The 24,340-nt window shown below is 39.6% G+C and overlaps 1 protein-coding gene across 1 annotated transcript; it reads left to right on the top strand.

The window, feature by feature from the left end:
* Window positions 1–2,705, top strand: LOC149784164 (uncharacterized). The gene is made up of 2 exons (XM_089933218.1): window positions 1–443; window positions 1,500–2,705. The coding sequence occupies exons 1-2, from the start codon at window positions 396–398 to the stop codon at window positions 2,130–2,132; spliced, it is 681 nt and encodes a 226-aa protein (XP_089789344.1). The 5' UTR covers window positions 1–395; the 3' UTR covers window positions 2,133–2,705.
* Window positions 2,706–24,340: the final 21,635 nt, after the last annotated feature.

The following is a 24,340-nucleotide window of genomic DNA, read 5'->3' as shown; positions in this document are numbered from 1 at the left end:
GTCGGGATGTTGCTTCGTAGATGTTGTGGTGGTGGTGGTGAATTTGTTTTGTTGAAGCGGTGACAAACAATTGTTTTGTTCTGATACGCAAAAATTCCATTTACCTTCAGACGATGGAGAGACAGAGAGAGAGAGAAAGAGAGAGATGCTGTAATTAATTGGCCTTCTCAATGATGGCAATAACATATGTGCAGTAAATTACCCCCTGTTGAACATAGTACATACAAATAAAGCCGGAAATTTCGATAAGTTGATTCATACAGAGAACAATGCGCGTTTGATGGATTGAATTAGGGCTAACATTCCACGCCAGTACGATGAAATTAGTGTAAGCGATTTGGATATACAGTGAGAAAATTTTAACTCGTAGAATTCTGTCATTATTTAAGGCAAAAATGTCTAGGAAATTTCGGAAGAAGAATCATACGAGACACAAGGAAGATGTAAGTGTTTTTTCTTCTTCCCCCACCTCTGACAACAACAACAACAACGACAACGACAACGGCAACGACAACAACAACGACAGCGACAACGACAACGACAACGACAATGACAACGACAATGACAATGACAATGACAACAACAACAATAACACTAACATTAAAAACAATAACACTAACAATAATAACAGTAACAATAACAATAATAATACTAATATAATAATACAATTATTACTGATTATTATTATTATTATTATTATTAATATCCGCCTACTAACATGCATGTATTTGTTTGGATTTATCATGAACACATATATAGTCAGCATGATTAGCTTTACACTATATTAGTTGTCCAAGAAAGACGTATACATTATTTTCAATCGTTCACCTCAGCTTGCATTCGGCCTGCAATTGTATTAAAATACAGTATTTGTTTACTAGTACTTAAATAACTAATTCTTAATCTTATCCGTGAACACAGACATTAGACACGTTAGTAAACAGTTTCGGTAGTTATGCGAAATACAAGAGGGGTTACCCAACAGTATATAATTTATTTTTAATGGAACGATTCAACTGACACTGTTTTTTAACTGTATTATTCTATTCGAAATGTACTCTTTCGCAGGGAGTATTCTGATAATATCGTTCCTGACAAATGATTTCTTTGGTCACATACAGGGAATTATACGAAGTATCGCTCTTAAAGAATGTTTGTGTGTGTGTGTGTGTGCGCGCGAACGCGTGTGTTGAGAGAGAGAGAGAGAGTATCTACATGTTCGTCTCATTCTGATGCATCCAAGGTAAATTATAAATATTGCACTGTCCTCAGTTATGCTTTCGTTTCAAGACTTGATTCATATGTATATGTGCTATCTGTTAATTATTGATGGCAAACAGAAAAGTTATTTGAAACACGGTGGGAAAAAAAAATGAATTTCATAAAATGAAATAATTATAACATTTTATGTTACATATTGAAGGAAAAGAAGAATAAAATTAAAGAGATTTTTTATTTTTTTAATCTTAAATGTTATATATTTCCTTTTAAATTTTCAGGAACGTTTGTTTCTCGTACACGAGATTTTGCCTCCGTCTGGAGTGAAATTCGCAGATGCGATGTGCTACACTCAGGCTTTCGTACAACCCCTTGTAAACTCTGTAATACGTTTGGAAACGGACCGACTAGTTCCGGATTTAACCGAAATCTACCGATACTATCTCTACACGCTTGAAAAGGACCTTAGGAAGAAAGGGACTATAATTGTTGTTAAATCGACGGTGAGTGAATATTTCGTTTTGGAAATGTGTCCGACATATGAATACGACGGCTGCCCTAGACTTTACATCAATGTCCGGGTGTTCGAAGGTGACGTAACAAAGCTAATTTTTAGAGGCCGCGTGTGGGACACTGGATTAAATTTGATATACAAGGCAGTGAATCTGGCGGATAGATTAAGCTTTTACTTTCGATATTTGAACAATTCAAGGACGTTCGTTGAAAAATTTCTCACATTAACCGGAGTTGGTTTTCATCGATATTTACAAGATTCTGAGCGGGTTTTGCTGATGGTCTATGGATACAGCGCGGCTGAACTCTTCCGGAAATCATATGAAGAAGCACCTAAAAATAGACCTTTAGGATTATTCATGGAATTACAGATTACTACCAACGAATGTGCCTACTTTTAGATGACATTGGATACAACTATCTCATTTCTAGACAGGTTCTCTTACTTAGTAAAACTTCTGAAAGAATGTGCCAGATACATTTTCCCGCCAGATAGATTTTTAGTGCAATGTGAGACGTAAAATGCGTATCTCAGATATAATTCACAGCAACCCCAAAAGATGTAAAACAGTCTTAATAGCAGGGGCTCATTCATCTTCCCATTCCCGTCGACACAACTTTCAAAAATAAAGAGCAAGTGACAGGCACATCTTTATTCTGTCAGAGGCAGACGTGTATCTGAGAACCACACCCACTAACTTACCCATACTCACACCCCCACCCTCCACCAACACGGATCTTCGGACATGTAGGTTATTTTAAAACCACTTTATCACAAAGTAAACTGTTTAAGCATCTGTAATACAACCGAAAGCGACCTAACTTGAAGCTGCATGCAGGTGAATGTCCTCAGCCGAACCATTATATTTGTCCAATGTGTCAACATCATGCTTGACTGTTATTATTTGCTTTGATGACTCTAAATCTGGATCATAAAATGCGCAAACTCTCTAAATAAATGCGAATGTCCGACACGGTGATTTGTTTTGTTAACATGATATCTAATCAGCACGTTCAACTACCAGCTGCTTGCAATATTATTGTTTTTCTATTCAGTCTAAACAGTCTTCAGCACTAGATGTAAAAAGGTCCCCTTTTTGTTTTGCTACTCTGTGTAATCAGACGTATACAATCAGAAATATTTTTCCCTACAAAGCATACATTTACATAAATCTACAAAACATAAACATTCAGTATTGGAAGCAACAATCTGATTTAAAGCTGAAACATAGAAAGTCAAAAAAAAAAAAAAAAAACTTGGAGTCTTAAATCTGGAAATAACTTTGAGACTTATTTTTTATTAAATTGGAACCGGAGTAAAGATTATTCCTTATGGGTACCTTGATAGACGCTGTGTTTGTAGGGATACCAAACAATCTCATTGGACGCCATATTGCAGTGACCTTTCGCTTAGCCAGTCAAGGGCTCGACGTTTAAAACGTCCAACATTAATTCAATTTAATTCGAGCTTGTGAAATAAATCAGAAGGGTATCGAAATAAAATCCCGAAATGGTGTACGAAACAGGAGTTTTGTTCAGATAAAGTTTTTGGGATACTAATTAGTGCTGGCGTGTTATTAGCATGAATTTGAGTGCGACTGTTTCATCATTACATTTAATGAAATCGTTTACAGAGGTATGAATAACCATATATGTGCGTATACTTGCATTTTCATCTTCTGTTAAAGTGAACCAGTCCATGCAAGTAATATAAGTCTGAGATGAAATCATCACACAAGTTTTCGTATTGATTTATTGAGCAAGTTGCATTTTGATCTGCCATGCGATGAATCAATTAGAATCAGTGTCTTCGATCTGAATAATAGTAAAATAAAAATTTGCAAGATGTATTACAGGTAATACAAAATATGCCATAAGCATATATAAGAGGAAAGACATAGCCACAACAACCTCAAAATGTAAAATGTAGTTTGTAACTGTTTTTGTATTTATTGCAAATCTATGTAGAGACGACGCCAGGATTCAATGTCGCAATTTTCTGAAGTGGAGCTTTTAAAGAGGCGCTTTCTTGTGACCTGCGTTACCTGTTTGGCAATTACTATCCCCCTGCCCGTCTAAATATAGGTTGTTTCAAGTGGCTTGTTGCACTAAGCTACGTAGCAATGCTATACAACTTTAAGCTGCAAATGATCCAGATAGTGCACCCCCATACCATGTTGCCCAGCGCTGGGGTGAAGGGGGTTGTGTTCCTCCCCCCCCCCCCCCACGCTGCCACTGAACCATTACTATATCAGATAATAAAAACATAACTGAATAGCCTAATCCTATGTCACCGAAACTGTAGTATTCCTAGCATAATGTTGTTCAATGATTTACTCCATTTCAGCTGTCATGAATGACATGTTATTCCCCTCATTGTGACTCCAAATATAATGACTGAGATATTTTTGGCTTGCAGATAAAACAATATTTTCACCATATTCACACAGTTTCGAAACACTTTAATCAAAAACTAGTTAGAATTCAAGTGATATGACTTTCTGTACTAAAGGGATCGCAACCGTTATAATAATTAATAATATACTTACATCAGGTTGCGTCCCTTGCTGTCCCCGCGTGTGTGTGTGTGTACGTGTGTGTGTATATGTATATATATATATATATATATATATATATATATATATATATATATATGTGTGTGTGTGTGTGTGTGTGTGTGTGTGTGTGTGTGTGATTCAGATTTTACCGTAGCTTTAACAATATTGCAGTAATATCGTTAAGGTGACTGCAGTGTGGCAGTTTAAAGTAATCCGAAGCAATGAGGAATCATGAAGCAGAAATTTAGCATCCTGTCCTCCCAGTCACATTATACTGACACCAGGTCGAGCAGTCCTAACACTAACTTCTTAATTCTGAGCGCCAAGCGAGGCAGCTGCCTGTACAGTTTTTAGAAGTATTTGGCATGACTCGGTCAGGGGTCCATTCCGCGACCTCCCGCATCCGAGGCTAATGCTATAAACACTTAGGTCACCGAGACTGCTGCGTGAGTTCTCGATTCAAATTACGGATAAAGATGCATTACTACTGCATTTTCAGTAAACCAGTCTCAAGGTTGGGAAGAAGGGAAATTTGCACCCGTATTGGCCATTACGGAACTGAGACTCTCTGCCTGAAAAACTACATTTCATATTAGGTGACATTTTTATTTGATTTTTAAAAAAGAAAATGTTTACGGAAATTTTGTAGCTTGTTGTTGTTGTATGGTTTAACGCCATCCTTTAGCACAAGATAGACTATACTTGGCGGCCAGTATAACTGGTGGAGGAAGAACCTTGGAAAACCCAGGGAAGTACCACTGACCCACGATAAGCTACTGGCAGGCTTTCCCACGTACCCACGCAAGCCGAGCCTTGGACTCGAACCCACGCAGAAATTGTGTAGCTAAGTACATTACATTCAGGAGGAATTGTGAGAGACTCTCGCTTTCTCTGTCTCAAGAAAAAAAAAAAAAAAAAACAATAATTATTCCCGGGTATATATATTTCGACTTGTTATTACGTTTGCAGACAATAAAATCGATGATTTTGTCAATTCTTCTATATTAATTTGTTCTTCACCCCCCACCCCCCATTTTCCTGTTTTGAATGTTTAGTTGTTATTACCACTGGATCCGAAACTGACTTAGAACCAGCTTAACTTAGGCGTACAAATAAAAATTGTCAAAAATAAAATTGTATGAGGTGTAAGAATGATGAAAAAGTTGTAATCATAATAAGAAAATGAAACAAAAAAATCAAAACCAATGTAAAGTTTTGTGTCTGTATTATCGAAATAGTATGTCGTGTTAGATGCACGCATTTGTTATAGGTTAAGATGAGTCACCTAAAGACATGGTACGATAATATACCAGGTGAGTTTGTACGATAATATACCAGGTGAGTTTGTACGATAATATACCAGGTGAGTTGAAAAAATGCCAGCTGATTGCCTACCACGTATGCTTCCTACTGACTTGGTAATAAGTTATACAGGGTCATTCACAAACCATATAGCCAATACCGTAAAGAATTTATTAATTTACGCTATCATACTTTTATTTTCATAACTTTGAAATTTCGTAGATTTAGTACAATGTTGAAAAGCCTCGTGTCAACATTGTTCCGGGAGAAATTTTGTATGCGGATTACCTTGTATTAAATTTAGCTCGCACACTAATAATCTGCTCAACAACAAAAGCATTTGTTATAGTTAGAGTCGGAACCATTCTGCATTCTACCTTCAATATCAGAAAGTAATTTCGGGTACAACACAAGTGTAGCTAAGAATAGTTTAATCTATTCATATCTTACACATTACACACACACACACACACACACACACACACACACACACATATATATATATATATATATATATATATATATATATATATATATATATATATATATATCGTTTGCATTCTGGAGAAATGTTTACATCAACGGCGAGTACAATGTCAAATCCGACCTACTTTTGAGACACGATACAGACTAGTGCAAACGATGATGTGTAAATAATACGACCCGGACTCAGGTATTGATTTTTATTTAATTGAGAAATAAAATCAGTTCTTATAAAAAGAATGCAACTTGCAATACCATTAAAATAAAATGGAGATGAAAAACACGGTTTAAAATCCTCAGAATTTTAAATAATATATCATGCTAGGGTCGTTCTTTATATGCACTTTTATATAACAAGCAATCCGGAATGAAGCCTGAAGATGAGTGGATTTACACAATTAAATGTATTTCCTCTTCGCTTTTTCAATAATCAGAATTATGTGGTGTGTCAGAAGCCAACTATGCTACCAGCAGTTGAAAATAAGTCAGTCAACATCATTATTAGAATTATTGTTGTTATCATTGTTGGTAGTAGGGATAGGAGTAGTATTGTTGACAGTATGAATTATCAATATATGAAGACGGAATACAGTAGCAGCTATACTATTTATGGATCCGGTAAAAAAGAAACAATAACAAATTCCAAATGAAATACAATGAAGCAATAGAACAAATCGTTTTCATATTATAGCAAAGGTCTTCGAAAATCACTTTATATGGACAATTAATGTTATTTCTCTTTCTTGTACGTCGAGTGTCAGGATAAAATCTGAGAAATATGATGTGTTACTACCCTTCCTTTCTTTTGGTACTCATTGTCGCCATTTGAGAACCTTGGTTAGTTTGTACAGTATCTATAGGATTTAACATGTTCTGTTTGTTCACTATATATTGGATTTAGATTGGCTCATTTGCATATTACCCGATGTATTTAGATTGGTCTGAGAATAGCAGCGACGCTGTTTAGATTGGTTCATCTATATAGTAGTATGGGTTTTAGATTGGTCCCTTTGTACAATGTATGATGAATTTGGATTGACGATTTGTGCAGTATATATAGGATTTAGATTGGTTAGTCTTCTTTGAGATCTAGATTGATTTATTCGTATTGTATCTGTGGAATTTAGATTGGTATATTTGTACACTGTATATGGGATTTACTTGGTCCATTTGTACAGTATCTAAGGCATTTATATTCGCCCGTTTTTACAGCATATATGGGATTTATATTGGCCAATTTGCACATTATCAATGGAAATTAGATCTGAAGTAGTGAATAGGGATACCCTAGGGACAATCGGACTTACCATTAAAAACACCCTTGGATCAATCTTGGGACAATGTAAATTTAACATGGGAAAAATTGCTGGGTCACTCTAGGGGCAAGGGGAATTGAACATGGGAATAGAGTGTGGGTCTGTCTAGGGACAAGGGGAATTGAACATGGGATTTTTAAAACAAAAATAAAAAAAATAAGTAAAAAAAGGGGCTAGGCAATTGAAAGTCTATCTCTTTTCGAGAGATTGGAGTGGCCCTGAAAAGGGCCTTTGGTTTTCTTCTTCTTCTTCTAATTTCTTCTATTTCTCCACCAGCTTCTTATTTTCTGTCCTACACTTTTTCTCTTCTTTTCTTTCTTTTCTTCCTCCTTTTTCTTCTTTTTATCTTCTTTCTGCTTCTCCTCCTCTTCTTTCTTCCTCTTCTCATTTTCTTCTTCTTTTTCAATTTTTTCGTTCCATGCTCTTATCCTTATCCTTTCCTCTTCATCCTCCTTCTCCTCCTTTATTTCTTTCAACAGATCACTGATGATTTCCTTTAGTTTTCGTAAGTTGTTAATCTCCATCTTCACTCGATGGGATTTTAAGAAGGGTGATCCTCGTTTAGCCTAACTAACATTTGCTCCATCATGCCCAAATTGTCCAGGACGTCTTGCAATTTTTCATTTTATCAAGTTGGTTCGAAGCCATCTTCTTTTTTATTCTTTGCAGAATGGTGTGAATGATGTTGTTGTTGTTGAGTTGGATTATAGTGGTGTGCACTCGCAATGAGCATGTACCACTGGTTTGTGGTGCCACAGGCACCGTTTTGATTGCTCCTGGGGGAAGGAATGGTGCCACTTCCTCCAGGCATTTATGTGTTCACAGAACACTTATTGATTGGGCCGTCAGGTCGAAGTACTTTTGTGTACATATCGACCTGATTGTAAGGCCTATATTTTTGTTTGTATGAGTGGGATTGGACCCAGCACGCACTCTGTCATTCATTTGCATTGATGAGCGACCAGTGGGATTGGACCCGATCTAGTTCGCGTTTTAATTTATGATGCGTGCACTGCACGTATGGGTTTTGACGTCTGTCCGTGGTAAGGGGTGAAAGTGGTCGGGCTCGGGCGGAGTTGTCTTGCCACAGGTTAGCAGGTTTTTTCCGATCCAGGATATTTGTTCTAAATTTCCGTCTTTTGGAATTTGAATAAAAGACTCTGTGCTGTTTTTAAGAGAGGTAGAGTTTATTGAGGTAGATGTTAGCTAATAGGTGACAGCAATTTGATTGGTTTGTTTTGCAGCATTGTGCTGCTGGCCCTGGATGGAACTGGTGTTTTTTCCATCTTATTGAGTAATTATTTAGGGTCCTATTTTTCTAGTTATAAGTTTTGGTTGCAGCCTTGTGCTGCTGGCTGTGATAGTCATTGGGTTTTTTGACTACCTTATGCTTGTAATGTTTTGGGGTATTGTTCTATGTTATTATTATATTTGCAGCATTGTGCCGCCGGCCCTGATAGTCGTTGGGTTTTTCGACTACCTCATATGTGTAAGTTTTGGGGTCTTAATAAGGTTATCCCTGATGGTCTATTCTTGTGACCACTTTATGCGTTCTATTTTTGGGATTACATAGTTATATCTAGGTTTATCTTAGCTGTCACCTATGTATAGAGAAAAGAGTTTTTGTAGCTGTTGGTTAGGATGTTAGGAGAAGGATAGGTAAGGAGGAGTGGAGTAGGATTTTTATTTTCACCACCTACCCCCCTGTATATTCCTTCCTGGTTTTTGTACTAGTTGTTTTTTTATGGTTGGTGTTTTTTATTTTATTCTTGTTATTTGTAAAGTTTTATCAGCCAGTGGATTTGTTTTGCTTATAATTGTTTGGATTTATCCTTAGTTTGTTTTAGTTTATCAGGTCCCTGAACGGTCGTGTTTGTCCGTGAACCCACAAGACCTATCCGGCCGTCCCAGTTCCTAATTAACTGTATTTAAATTTTGTATAAATTTCAGTTTTTTAAGGAAAGTAATTCCTTAGTTTGTTTTAGTTAATCAGGTCCCTGAACGGTCGTGTTGGTCCGTGAACCCACAAGACCTATCCGGCCGTCCCAGTTCCTAATTAATTGTATTTACATTTTTGTATAAATTTATGTTTTTTAAAGGAAAGTAATGATAATGTTGTATGTGGTGTTTAAGTTGGGGTTTGTGCTATTGAGGAATTCTGGATATGTACTCGTCGATCCTATTTTATTCTGTTCCGTTTTGAAAATTTCCCTTTCTTTCCGTAATTTTAACGTATGTTAAAGATATGGTGCAGGTCTTCAGGCTCCTGACAGTAGTAACAATTTGGGTTGTGAGGTTTTGGTCCTATGTGTTTTCCGTAGCTGTTGGCCAACTTGGTTTTTCCTGTATAAATTATATTTATTACCTTTTGATCTTTCCCTTTAAGTAAAGGCGGTTTCCTATTTCTAGTGGTTTCTTTGAGTGTGGTATGTAGTTTTTTGCCTTCTTGCTATTGTCCCAATATTCCTGCCATTTCTGATTTATCATGACTGTGCTTAGGCTGTAGATTTCACTAACACTGTAAGCCAGTGGTACGTGGTTTAGCTCGCTTAGTTTTAGTTTAGCTAAGTCATCTGCTAGATTGTTTCCTAGTATGCTTATGTGGGATGGAATCCATAGGAATTCTACTTGTTGTTTATTGCTTTTTAGTTTCTTTAGTATTAAATTGGTTTTATTTAGGAAATTTTCTCTGCTGTTGGTGATGTTATTTAGATGTTACAGCTGACTCACCTTCATGATGTTCTAACATCAGATTCGCTGGTTATTGAATCCAAGCAATAATCCGACTGTGACTTGTGTACTGAGCTCAATAAACAATTTATTTTAGTGTGATCTTTGCCCTAAATGTGTTGTTGTTTGGAACTTTGCTTACATTATTAGATGAAATAAAGATGTTATTTAGAATGGTTGTAAGGACGCTTAGCGAGTCGCTTATTATTACTGTTTGGGGTGGGTTGTTTTTCTCCACCCATTCTAGTGCTTGTAGTATTGCCCAGAATTCTGCTGTGTAGATTGAACAGTGGTCCGGTAGTCGGTGACCAACTTGTATTTTAAGTTTGGGGATTACGTATGCAGCTGCTGTTTTTGCGGGTTTAGTGGTTTTTGAACCATCTGTGTATATTTGTAGATGGTTTGCATATTTAGTTGCTAAAATTTCTGATGTTATAGTGTGCAGCTGCAATTCTTGATTTAATTTATTACCATGTTTGGTGATAGAGGTATTGATGTTTGGATCTTCGTTATACCAAGGTTCAGGGTCGAAGTTATTGTATTTTTCTTTTTGGTTTATATCTATGGGAAGTAGTTTTGCTAATTCGTGCACTATTTTTCTTGTTGGTACGTGGTGCTTTTGGGTGTTACTAAAGGAGATGTTGCATTTCTCTATTGCTAATAAGGTGGGGTGAGTGTTTGATTGTGTTCGTAATCGGGCTGCATATCTCAGTATTAATTCATGTCTTCTGAGATGGACCGGTAGCTCACCTGTTAGTACTTGGAGTTCTGCTAGTGAAGTTGATGGTAATGCTCCAGTTATTGTAATTAGGGTTTTTCGTTGTACTTGCTCTAATTTTTTTAGTTGTTTTGCTGGTGCTAGGTTGTAAACTTGGCACCCATAATCAAGTTTGGATCTTATTAGTGCCCGATATATTGCTAACAGTGTTTCCTGATTGGATCCCCAGTTCGATCCTTTAAGGCTTCTTATTAGATTGATGTCCTTATCGCATCTTTGTACTACTTCCTGTATGTGTTTTCCCCAATTTAGGTGTTCGTCGAAGTACATACCCAGGAACTTCTTAAATTTAACATATTTAATTACTTGATTGTTTATTGTAAAAGTCGGTTGTGGTTTATTTAGTTTACGTATGGGTGGAAATATTATGACTTCTGTTTTATCCTGTGACAGTTTGAACCCCCATTTGTCAGCCCATTTTCCTATGTTATTTAGACTATCTTGTATAGTTTATATGTTTTTTTTGACTGCTGGGGTTGCCAGCTTTCCATATTCCGCTGTCGTCCGCGAATTGCGAAATTTCAATTTGTGTGGTTGCCAGATTTTTATCTAGGTCGTTGATCATTAAATTGAAAAGAGTGGGACTGAGTACACTGCTTTGCGGAGTTCCATTTTCAAGGGGGTGTATTTCAGAGTGTGTGTCTCCAACTCTAGTTATTATTTTGCGGTCTGTTAAAAAGTTTTCGATGAAATTGAACATTTGACCAGTAATTCCATAGTGATTTAATTTGGCTAGTCAGCCTTTGGTCCATACTAGGTCAAATGCTTTTTCTAAGTCTAAGAATACCGCTATTAGATTCATATCTGCTTTCCTTTTTGAGTTAAAGGCTAATTTGATCGCTGTTTCCAGTCTTATGAGTTGATCCGTAGTGGATCTTTTATTTCTAAATCCGCATTGGTTTTCGGATATTAAATTATTTTGCTCTAGGTGGCATTTTAGGCGATTAGTTATTATTGTTTCCATGATCTTGCATATATTGTTGGTTAATGTGATAGGTCTGTATGAGCTGACGTGGTGGGGGTCCTTATTTTGTTTCAGGATAGGAATAACTATAGCAGTTTTCCATTTATCAGGTAGTATTCCTGTTTTCCAGATTTTGTTTAAGAAATTAATTATTGATATTTTGATGTTAATTGGAATATTTTTATACATGATATATCCGATTTTATCCTCTCCAGGGGAAGTTTCTTTTTTGGTGCTTAGTGCTTTATCCCACCCAGCAGTTGTAATATCTTTGTTTAAGTAGGAATTTTTATTGCCAAGGTCAGTAAATAGTTTACTATGGGTTCTTTCTACCTTGTTTCTATTTTGTTGAAATGAGTTGGTGTGGTTTTTATTACTGCTCATTTCTGCAAAGTGCTTAGCTAGTGTTTCAGCCTTATCTTTGTTTGTAATTGCCCCTGGTAATTTTGGCGTGCTATTATATGTTTTTCCTCTAATGGCTCTAATTTTGTCCCAGACTTGTTTGGTACTGGTTTTGATATTTATACTTTTGCAGCATTTTTGCCAAGTAGTTTCTTTGGCTTGTTTAATGATTTTTTTTTTGAGTTCCTGTTCTTTGTTTTTGTAAGTGGTGAAATCCAGTGAGTTTCATGTGCGTCTAAATTTATTGAGTGCTTTTTTCTTATCTTTATGTGTTTGTTGGCATAGTTCGCTCCACCACGGGACTGGTTGTTTGTTGGGGCGGCCATTTGTTTTAGGTATGCTAGATGTTGCAGCTAGATTGATAGTATTAATCAGCTTATCATAGTATGTGTTTAAATTATCATTTTCTATATCCTTGTGGTCTATTATGCTGAGTAAGGTTTTATACATTTTCCAATCTGCTTTTTCGTATTTCCACTTGGGTTGTGTTTGTTGTGAATTGAACTGAGTAGTCATTTGCAGGGTGGTTATCAATGGGAAGTGGTCACTGCCTATGGTGTCAGTTTGATCCACTCTCCATTTCGCCACCTGTGTTATTGATGTGGAGCATATGGTTAGATCGATGGCGGTGAGGGTACCATTTTCGGGGTTTAATCGAGTTCTGGTACCGTTGTTTAGTATGGTCAGGTTGGATTCTGCTATCCAAGTTTCAACCAACCTGCCTCACTTCCCCATATCTCGTTATGCGCATTGAAATCTCCGCATATGACTACTCGGTCCACCTGTTTATTGTCATTAATTTGTCGGTATGAGTCTATGTTTGAATTTTTACTACTGCCTCCTGGATCGTATAAATTAATTATTTGGATGTTCTCTATTCCAGTGTTTATTATTAGTGATTGAATTTCCACTGACTGATTTTCGTTTACTTTGAGAGGTATGGGCACTGGTGTTACGTTGGGCATGTTATTTATAATGAAGATAGCTAACCCCCCTCCTTGCCCTTTGAGTCTATTTTGAAAGTACCCTGGGGCGTAACCCTGAATTTTTGGTAGGGCCCTTATTTTGTTGGTGATTTTTGTCTCTTGAATGCAGATTATGTCAGGTTTTATAGATAAGTTTTGTAGTTTTATTCTTAGCTCATCTATATTGCCTGACAGTCCCCTCGCATTCCATTGCCATATTGTTAAGTCCCTATTTGTTGTACTATACATGATGGTTATGTTCATTTATTGGTCTATGGTGTTGTGGAGTTTTATATCCTACTTGTTCCAATATGAGTTTTAGCATAGTTTCTAGGTGTTTGATCCTACTTTCTAGTGCGTCTAGCTTGTTATTTGTAATATTTGTTGGAATGTGAATGACGAACTTTGTGGGTTCTTATAGTTAAAGCGCGGACGTGAAGGAAAAAATCCCCCTAAGACACAAAATTTATAGTACCTAGATCATTACTCAAAACGCGCGGACGAGAAGGAAAACATCCTTACTTTTCTCATTTCATATTATCTACTATCCACATACGCTAACCAGCAATAAACTAACCCAAAATCTACCATCCATACACGCAAGGCATTAAAATTAAATCCCAATAATCTACTATCCACACTAACCTATGCTAGCGCTTATAAACACACAATCAATACATAAACTCATACACTCACACTAGGAAAAAAGAGTCAGTGTTTATATTCACACTACTCTATATACACACATTGGCAAATAGATTACTATATCTTTTCTAAAGGTTTGGGTAGCCCTGAAAAGGGCTGTTTGTTTTGAACTCCAGGGCACCTGGTTAATGATGGCACCTTCCAGGCCTGGCACCACACAAACATCTACTCCAGTCTCTTTTTACTTTTTTTGATGGGAGTGCAGAGGCGGGATAAGTGGCTTCACAATCCCAATCTTCTGTCTCTGGGATTCTGAAATTTCCTCTCTCCTTTTCCTCCTCTTCTTTTTTTCTTCTTTCCTCCTCTTTCATCCTTCCCTCTTCTACTATGGCCTCCGCGGCCAGTTCATTTAGAATGCACCTGGCATATTCCAGGTGCATCTGGAGTTCAAGAAGTTTGCTTATTCTGGTATTCATTGTCTTGTTAACGAATGAACAGGGTAGCTAGACTGCCAAACGATTTTCAATTTATACTAAAAGCGCGGACGTGAAGGAAAACATCCCCTAAAACAAAATTTATCTTGCCTAGATCATAACCAAACAACGCGCGGACCAAAAAGAAACACTCACTCACTTTTTTATACTACCCATCACTATTCTAAAAAAAATTATTAAACAAATAATATACTATCCACATACATAAATCACTTAAATCAAACCCACACTTCAAACAACAAAAAACATTATCTTAACCTACTATCCACACAAACGTACGTGATTGCTTACAATGGCATAAATACACACACTTTATATGCAAGATAAATAATTCATGTGCTTATACACGCACTTCTATCTTTTAACTTATTATAGGCATTCGATTGTTATTTCTTTTCTAAAGATTGGGGTAGCCCTGAAAAGGGCTGCATTTTGCGTGCGAAGTTGAAGCTAGGGCGATCTTTTATGTTCTAAGAATGCGACGTCCTCTGACGATAGACTTTCTGACGATAGGTCTGCTTCTTCGGAAAGAGAAGAAGAACTCTTTGGTGTCGATACGACAATCGACAAAGCTTCTGTCAGGTTCAGGTTGCTACTGCTGCTGTTGTTGTTGGTGCTGTTGCTGCTCTCTCTCTCTCTCTGCTGTTTCTAAAGTCTGTACTTCTCTGTCAATTCTTCTTTCTCCCTGTTCACTTCTTCTCTGAAGAGCTCTTCTATCAGGTCTTTTGTGACTTTTAACATTCTCACATTCTCTATCTCGTCTGGCTTCGGTATCAGACTGTGTCTGACCCTATGCAAATTCACGTAGGCTTCGTTTAGCTTAGCTAGTCTGGAGCACATCTTCGTAGGAGGATGAGTCGACAATGGATGGTTAGACTAAAGGCTACCCCGGCTTTAAAGTCAAAGCGCGGACGTGAAGGAAAACATCCCACCACGGTTTTCGAGCCGGAACGTTCAATGAGTGTCATGAGAGGGATAGTAAGAAGTCAAAGAGCATGAATCAAGATTCCTATAGCAAACAAACCACAAAGGCATTTTTTTTTTCAAAACACAACCTTTTTTTAATTCAAAATCACTTGACACTAACAAACAACTATAACATTTTCAATAATAATCCAGCAATATAACATCATACATTTTTTTCAAATCGCAAACATTTTTTTCAATAACACATTATTTTGGACAAGGCTGACAACGTTGTGAATTAAATTGTGATTTCCACTGATTGAAGTCATTAGGCCATTGATGGACACTACGTTTCCTAGCTTGAGACAAAAGATAAGCATAATGGTCACAAAAATATTTATCTACTTTCACATCGTTTCTAGGAGAAGAACGAGGATCAAAATGAGTCACTAAATATTCTAAGGAATAGCCCAGGCAGCGATGATGCAGAAAATACACACAATATTGTCCACACACCAAGGAATCTGTGCCTTGTAATTTCACATTATTTAATCGGGTGGTCTGAGCATTTCTTCTCATAAAGTCAATGATATAGTCTTCCAAAGGGGGCAATCCATACCAATCGAAATATTCCACACATCCTTCTTGAGGAAAGTAGACGGCTACCCAGTGGGTTCCTGAGAGATGACTGTCGTACGTGTTGATCACATAAGCTTGATGGTCTTGAGGTTTGCGATGAGGGAGTTCATCTTTAGCACAGACGACAGGATTCCAAGAAGCCGTGTACGATCTGTGGTTCAAAAGGTAATAAAGTTCCCCGATATCCATTGATTTGTGTGTTTTTTTTTCTTCACAGGTAATAATAAGTGATCAATTCGATCCTGACTTTTTGCCTGAAAATGTCTGACAAATAACCGTTTCTTCGCTTCGTCTCCCCACTCTGATTCAGGAGAGCTTCGATACGATAAATCTCTTGAGTGCTTAATGGTGGACAAGAATGTTCACGCAAGTCTTTATACCACTGATGCAACACGACTTCGTCCGAGATAAGACTCCAAGTTTCGTCCAGATACTCGTCCAATTTTTCTTCTTGACTCAACATCAGGCATTTATCGTGTTGAATTTGACTGGGATGATCGTTTTGACATCCATAGCAATCTTTCTTGATCAATTCCGTCATTTTTTCGACCAAGTGTTTGGCAAAACAGGAGACTAAATGGGCTTCTTGTTTTGGCCATCTCGACTTCATCATGATAGCTTCTTCTTCCACAGTCTCCTCACATTTCATCTCCAAAGTTTCTCCACTTTGTAAAGAGGGCTAACAGTCTTCCATAGCTTCTAATAGTCTAGAATGACTTCTCTAAAACTGTTGATTTCTATCGTATTGTCGAATTCTGCATACAGGATGACGTTCACTGTCTCTTCCAGCTCTTTTGCAAACTGAAGTTCCACACGAATCTGGCCGGATTTTATAGGGTGGAAATGTCCCTCGTCGCTGCCTTGGTCTGGAGTGAAATCGAAAGCCCACAAAGCATAGCCTCCTGTATAATCTTCGAACGTAATGCCGTGACTGGTGTTGGTTCCTAACTGGCCGGTGGCTTTGTACAGGGGCACGTACGATCTCAAGTAATTCATCTTATTCACGTCACTAAAGTCCGGTTCGAAAGGTCTGGTACACAAGGTCTTGCCATCGCGACTGACTTCGATTTTCTTCACCTTAAAGTGTTGAAAGTTGAAAGGATTTTTAGTGAAGGCTCCGTTGAAGGCTTCATTCTCGACCATACCAATGATTAAACGCTTGGGTAACTGTCCTTGAAACAGATGATCTTCGATCATGGAATGATGGTTGTGGGGAATGGTGAACGTTTTCACTTCTACACGTCGTATGGGATACTTGGCGGTCGTTCTGCTCAACGTGTTACTGATGTCATTTCCCACTTTAGGTAACACTTCCACGCGTAGTACGTAGAGTTTGGCCTCCTCGATTTTGCTTTTGGGATTGCCACCAGTAGTAGCATCAGTATCAGCCAACAAATGGAAAGCGGTACTGCTACGATTCAGTCTCAAGCGAACATTTACACCGTTCATCAAATATTTCTCTTGCAACCACATGTCCAAATGCAAACGATCCATCAGTTCTAAACTCTTTCCATCTTTGATTTTGTATCTTCGTTCTACAAATCCCTCATTGGTGTCTGATTTTTTTGGGGGTCATCACTAAGACCTGTTTTATCAAAATCGCCCGCTTCGTCAGGTTCCCATAGCACGCAAGCATTGATATGGGTGTTCTTGGCATCTATTCCGTACGTCAAGAGATTTTCCAGGTAGGCACGGTAAGGATAAGTATCCATGCTGCTACTGACCAGTTTGTTATTCAAGTACAAGTCCACTGAGCTGAACAAGGAATGCATGAAATTGTTGACGGGAGCTACTTTCTCATCGCCTACTTATAGAATCTCCTCCCTTATCTAGAACTTTGACTTTCAAGTACAAGTAACTGCTATTCAGATCAATGTAATCTTCGGGCTGTCCTTTGATTTCAAACTCAATGAAGAGACAGGGTGAAATTCCACCCACTTGGATTCTTGCATCGTCATCATGGTGGGGGGAATGGCAAACAGATCCAGTTCCGACTTGGAACAAGCGCAAGATTCTCGGTGCATCATTTTTTTCTCTTTCTCAATAATCGAAAACGTCTCAGTATCGAACGGTTCTTCTTTTATTTGCCTTTCTAGCTTTAGACGTGTGAAGTCTGGTGAAAGGGTGTTTTTCTTCGTCGTCTCATTCTACCTTGTCCTTGCTGAATGCCTGACTCGGTAGCGTGCAGAGCATTTAATGGTGTGTCTCGTCGGCCCAAAAGGTCTTTACACGTTTGCAACAAAACATTTTTGCCTGCCCTCAAGAAAGCTTCTTTGGGGTTTTGTTTGTCGATGACGACATCTTGGAGAAATTCTTTACCGTGTGTCAATGCCGCATCTTTCAAGGCGTGCAATCCGCGTGTCACCATCGGTTTCAACACCGGAGCCACCGAACGAAAAGCCGATCTTAACATATCTCCTAAACTGTGTCCTCGCTGTCGAGCAACCCCTCGGTACACTGGATACATGACTTACGAGTCGTGAGATAACCGTTTTCGAAAATGGAGTTTCACCGTGACTTTTCCTTTGGTGAATGGAATATTTTGTCCCAGATCTCCTTTTATAGCTGTGTTGACCGTGTCCAAATACGACTTGCTGACAGGCAAATAGTGAGGATGTACAAATTCGCGGTGAACGTGATAAGTGTTTCCACTTTCCTGGTCATCGTTCGTGGCAGAATTCACTTTGAAAGGAATGACACGCAGTAACGGTACGGAGGTGTGTCCCACCACGTTGTACTCCACCACATCGGAGTACACGAAGATCAAATTCAGTCACTGGTTCAGTTCTACCGGGAAACGAAAATACCTCGCAAAATGCCCGTTGTTGTCAATGTCTGCGATGTGAATCGTTTTGGTCTTTTTATCCGTGACCATATTGAGGTCTCCACCCAAAATGTCATACAATTCAGGGCAAAATTTAATACGTATACTTTTTTCCTCACTTTCAAATTTGATTAGTAGACGGTGAGACACTTTATGGTACTCAATGGTGACACGTTTTTTAGTGCGGTCAGAACTTTGTCAAATGCTGCATGGAATTTGTCAGCGATTGCCTCCACCAAATGTTGACCACTAAAATAATGGCCTAGGTTAATTTTAAATTCATGAACGTAAAAAGGAGGAGACGGGTCACTGCTGCTACGGGGTTTTAGGGTCTTCGCATGTGATTTATGTTGATTAGTGGTCATTATGATTTGCTGCACTGTTTGGTCCAGAATTTCGACGTAAAAAAAAGTTTTGAGTTTCAGTGATGTTTTTGATTTGTGTTGGGTAAATAATTTCTACCAAAGCCACTTCCCAATGGAGTTCGTGATCTAATGGGATGGCCTGAGGTAATTTGGCCGTGTAACAGCACAACGTGTTGTTGGGAAACACCTCCATGGAACTGTCACTGGGTAAGGTTAAGTAAAATTGGTTAGTGTGACTCATAATTCCAGAGTTCTGTGGCTGTCCGAGGGGTTACTGGACGTAAGAGGCGTGTCTCCGCCCAAAATGGGGTTGTTGCTGCTGTTGTTATTGGAGTGGTGATTGACATTGGCACTGGACACAAGGTTCCCGTTGTTTCCGTTCCAGGAGAATTTCGGGGAGGGATTGGGAAGCAGGTAACCGATGCAACTGCTCAATAAAATGGTCCACAGTTGTTTGTCTCCTTGTTGCAAACTCAAATTGGCAATGGCTGCCCCGATGACACAATACACCACGAAGATTTGGCAGAAAAAGACGATTTGCGTTTTAGGCACACGTTCTCCACACCACACCCACAAGGGTTGTTTTTGCAAATCTTGCAGAGAAAAACTGGTTCAAGGAGTGGTAGCAGTAGTTGCTGCGTCTGTGTGAAAGGGCATGATGGTCACTTCTTTTTATAGTCGATGACTTGCGAAGCGTCGATCCAAGAATCAAAACTGTGTGGATATCCTTTCCAACGTACTTTGCCTTCTTTGACACGTCGTTTGCCCACTTTACGGGTTCTGCGTTCGAGAATGCTTTCGATGGCGTACATGTCTTCTTTTTTGGTGACACGTTGTAACTCGGGCAAATAAATCGTTCCTTTGAGCACTTCTCCGTTCATGTCTTCCAATTTATAGACGGCAGGATGACCGCCATGCACTCGTCCAGTGACACGAAACAATTCGGTAGTCCAGTTAGGTAAGTAACCTTTGTCGAAAGTGCGTTTGGTTTTGCCAGAGTGTGGTGATGCGTAAAATATTTCCACATGCGTTCTTTCAAAGTGCGTTGAAAACGTTCCACGATGCTGGCTTTGGTTTCGGGATTCTCGGTGGTAAAAAAATGAATGTCACGTTTCTTTAATTCATTTCGGAAAGCTTGGTTCAGAAATTCGGTACCTTGGTCCGTTTGGCATCGAAGAGGGTGACGACCGCTTTGTTTCAACACCCGTTGAAGGGCTCGCACTAACTCACTGCTCGATTTGGAAGTCAAGGGTCGACCCAGGCAAATTTTGAAAAGACGTCGATGACACAAAACAAATATTTGTAGCTGCGATTGTAGCTGGCCAAATGAGAGACATCGGCTAAATCGGCTTGCCATTGATGATCGATGCCGTCCCCTCGGGTGCGACTTCTGGAAAACTTGCGTCGAATGGGTTTGTGTAAAGTGTAGGTAGCTTGTTCTTGTAACCATCGTTGCACTTGTGGTAAACGGAGACCTTTCAGTCGAGTTTTGGCATCATGATACAATTTTTGAACTCCTGCGTAACCTGCAGGATGGGACGGATCGTAGTAAATGCTGGTTGACACTTTTTCCATTTTTTTGTTTGTTAATAAGGCACCTACTCTTCGAGGATGCTACCTTGGGTGGGACGAAAGGGTGGTTTGGAAACGGATTCACGAGTCCGATGGGCTACGGGAGTAGAAGTCGAAGGTAGTGGTGGTAGAGGTGGCATTAGAATGGCTTTGGTCTTCTTTTCTTTTTTCACTTCTGGTTTCCCTTCTTTCTTTTTCACTTCTGTCGAAGGAGGAGTGGACATCATCTTTTTAACCCAAGCTTTCATTTCTTCTCGTTGGGGTGTGGGGGACGGGGTCAACAAGGATGCTGCAATCTTACTAGACATGGGAGCTGCTGACGGTGTTTGAAACACTTCTCGTATCTCTTCTTCCTCAGGTCTTCGTGGGGAAGCATCTCTGGTGACCTCTGGGGATGGTAGCAGTGGTGGTGGTGGTAGTAACGATGGTGCTGGATTTTTCATCAAGGTCTTAAAATCTTACAGAGTGGGTAGAGCTGTTTCGTCTAAAGCTTTCTGGTGAAAGAGTTACAGTCGTTGCAAGAGTTGACCGTACTTTTGCGATTTTTCTGTTTCGGACAAATCTTGGCGATCCATCAAGGACTGCAATTCGTGTTGTAACTGGGACATTTCGCTCAAATTCAGATTGGGAGGCAAATGCGGGTGCGTTGTTCTTGCCAACGATGGTATTCCATCTATAGTTTGTAAGGCACTAAAGCTAGTTTTCGTCCTTCCATGGGATGTCAGGGGTCGATTCTGAGACCTTGGGGCTTCAGAAGGCCTATTTATATTGCTCCCACCAGTCCTTCCAACATGGTTCCCAAGACTACTTTCAGCAATGGACCTTACAAGAGGGGTAAAATTCCTCCACGTTGGACCAACATCTTTTGTTTTGACGAATGGTCAATTTCTTTTGAACCATTTGGCGAAGAACGTGACGATGTTTGCCTAAGCATTGTTTCTGGTGTTTGGACAAAGGGATCGTGCCTTTCAAGACGTTCAAACAACATTCGCACACGGTATCGATGACCTCTTTGGAGGTCGTTTGAACGAGTTTTTTTCGTAGGGGTGTAGAAGCTTTGGACAGGACAGATAACATGCCCCCATGTTTGACTAAACGAGGAGGTAGTCCTTTCCTTTTCTTTCCTTGGGGTTGTTTAGAAAAGGGATGTTTTCTGGAGGGTGACATCTTTGAGTCTTCAGGAGCACCAAAAACACTGATACCCCTACTTGGTCACAGGCCTTTTTATACTGGAACGCGTCGCGACTGGTTGTCGTTACGTCGTATCAACTTCAGGACAGGCATGACACGTCGTGCAGGGGTACGTAACGGACTAAATCGAGCCAGTTCTTGCTTGGACAAATCCAGTAAACTTTGTAACATGCCCGATCTTTCTTGAACTTTGATTTTGGGAGCAGGTACTTTGTGAGCAGCAGCCACTGCCACTAAATTGGAGGGTCCTGCCACTGGGGAAGTTCTTGGGGTCATCAACGGAGAAGTTCTTGGTGTAATCAACGTCTCCAAGTACTCTTAAGTTCTTGGTGTCATCAACGGGGAAGTGGATGAACTTGAGGCTGCCCGAGACGTAGTCACCGCCGTTGCAGGTCGCGGTTTGCGAGTGTAAGGTTGCGTCCTGGCTGAAGTACCTCTCTTGCGACTAGTTTTTTCTAGACTTTTCTTTTTCTGGGGACTTTTTCTCTGCTTCTTTTTCTGGGGGCTTCTTTTTTTCTTCCGGGGTGGTGTTTGGTAAGAGGAGGGTCCCGCCACTGGAGAAATTCTTGCAGACACGGGTCTCCTTGGGGACCTGGTCTTTTTCTTCTTCTTCTTGGAGCTTCGTTTGACTTTTTTCTTGGGGAGAACTTTGGGGGCATTAGGATCCCATCTTAAGAGAGAGCGAATGATGACCCCTCCTAGAGTACCGCTCCCTCCAGTTTTCAAAATGATTTGTTTTTCGGTTTGAGTGTCCATGCGAGGATCGGCCAGTTGGGTCAAAGCGACTTTGTTTCGATCAAAAAAGCGTTTAGTTTGATGAGGAATCTGAATGATCCCTTGTAGTAATTGACGTGCTGTCACCGTGAACCATCGTAAGACGTCTTTGAGACCAGCTTCTAAGACACGAGCCCGTATTTGTGGATTTTTTTCTCGACTGATGCCATACAAGGCACGAATCAATTTGACGGGAAGATGCGACTGAAGGGACGTCATGTTCAAACTGTGCGAAACAGACGAAAAGTGTCTGAGGTTTTTATAGATTTTTTTGTTGAGTGAAGTTAAGTCGAGGACGGAGACGTGTACAGGACAGGCCCTCCGTCTTGGCACCAGTGGTGAAACAAGTAGGTACGAAATCGCAAATCATCGGGGGTCGTAGGTTTCAAATCGACGAGTAAATAGGCGTGTGGAGTGTCAGTGGCATCGTCGTACGCCTGAGTCAGCCAAGGCGTTCCTAACTGTTTGGCTAAGACTTGTACTTGCGATTTATCTCGAGGGCTTTTAAACAAGACCACGTAATGCGCATTGAGACTGATGGTGCGATGGGCTTTACTTTGTTGAAACAAATTTTGAGTGATGTAAACGACACTGGCATTACGATGATGCCCTTTGCGCGTGAACCACAGTTTAATTTCTTCTTCGTCTTCTCCTAACATGTCGTCGAAAATGACCAAATGGGTTTGACGGGAGTCAGAGACGATGCCATCGTCTTCTTTAGGAATGCCTTCCACAAACACGATAGAATCGCCTTGACTTTCTCGCAAGAGGCTGTACGCCGATTGCCACTCTTTGTAACACCACACGATGCGCTGTGGTGGTCGATCGATCAAATGATGTTTATGTTCGATCAAACGTTTGACGAATTCGGTTTTGCCTGAACCGCTAGGTCCACCAATGAGCATGTTAAAGGGATGGCGAAGATACAAAGCCTCCCAACTGGCACGATCTAAGTGTTCGTCGATGACTTTGACAGTGGAAGAAGAGGGAGCAGAGACAGCAGAGGTAGACATAGTGTTAGGAATGTCACTTGTGACACGAAAACAGACAAGACAAGAGTTTATATACTTTTTCCAGGACACGTTTATTGAATATTTCAAACATGAACACGAAAGACAAAAATACATGAAAGCCAAAGGCTTAAGTACAACGATAAAAGGCACATGAAATCCATTAACGTGGAATAAACACAAGTGTATGCACAACATGTTTTGGGTAATGTTCTGACCAGTTCTATAGGGGGTAAGGTCACACAAGTGTCCTCCCGAAAGGGTCTTTCAGGCATGTCCACGACAGTCCTATCCGGGGTGACGGGTTCTTCTTCTTCTTCTGGTACTGTCACTAACACAGGTTGAAAAGTAACTTTTTTCCTTGAATAATTCTCGTGTGTACTGGGCCACTTCTTGGATCCAAGCCTCAAAACACCCCTTTTTGTTCCAGTCACGGACATCTGTCCAATGGGGGTGTAAGTCACAAGCTACACACACATCGTCATACACGTCTTCGGTAGCTAAAAGTTGACGAATCTTTTTTTCCTGTTGAGGTCGAGAAGTATCCAGTTGAAAACGCAAGGCTTTGAGCAAAAGGAGTCTTTCGTGACCATTTAACCCCATTGGGGTGGTAAGTACTGTTCGTAAAGAGTCCACAAGGAATCGGCTGGTAAACGAAATCCCAGAAAACAAGTCACTAAGATACACACTA

The sequence above is a fragment of the Sinohyriopsis cumingii genome, chromosome 14, assembly GCF_028554795.1.
Source record: "Sinohyriopsis cumingii isolate HCF-2022 chromosome 14, ASM2855479v2, whole genome shotgun sequence".
NCBI lineage: Eukaryota > Metazoa > Mollusca > Bivalvia > Unionida > Unionidae > Sinohyriopsis > Sinohyriopsis cumingii.
The sequence above is the reverse complement of the archived record's forward strand: the minus strand, read 5'-3'. Positions and strand labels throughout refer to the sequence as shown.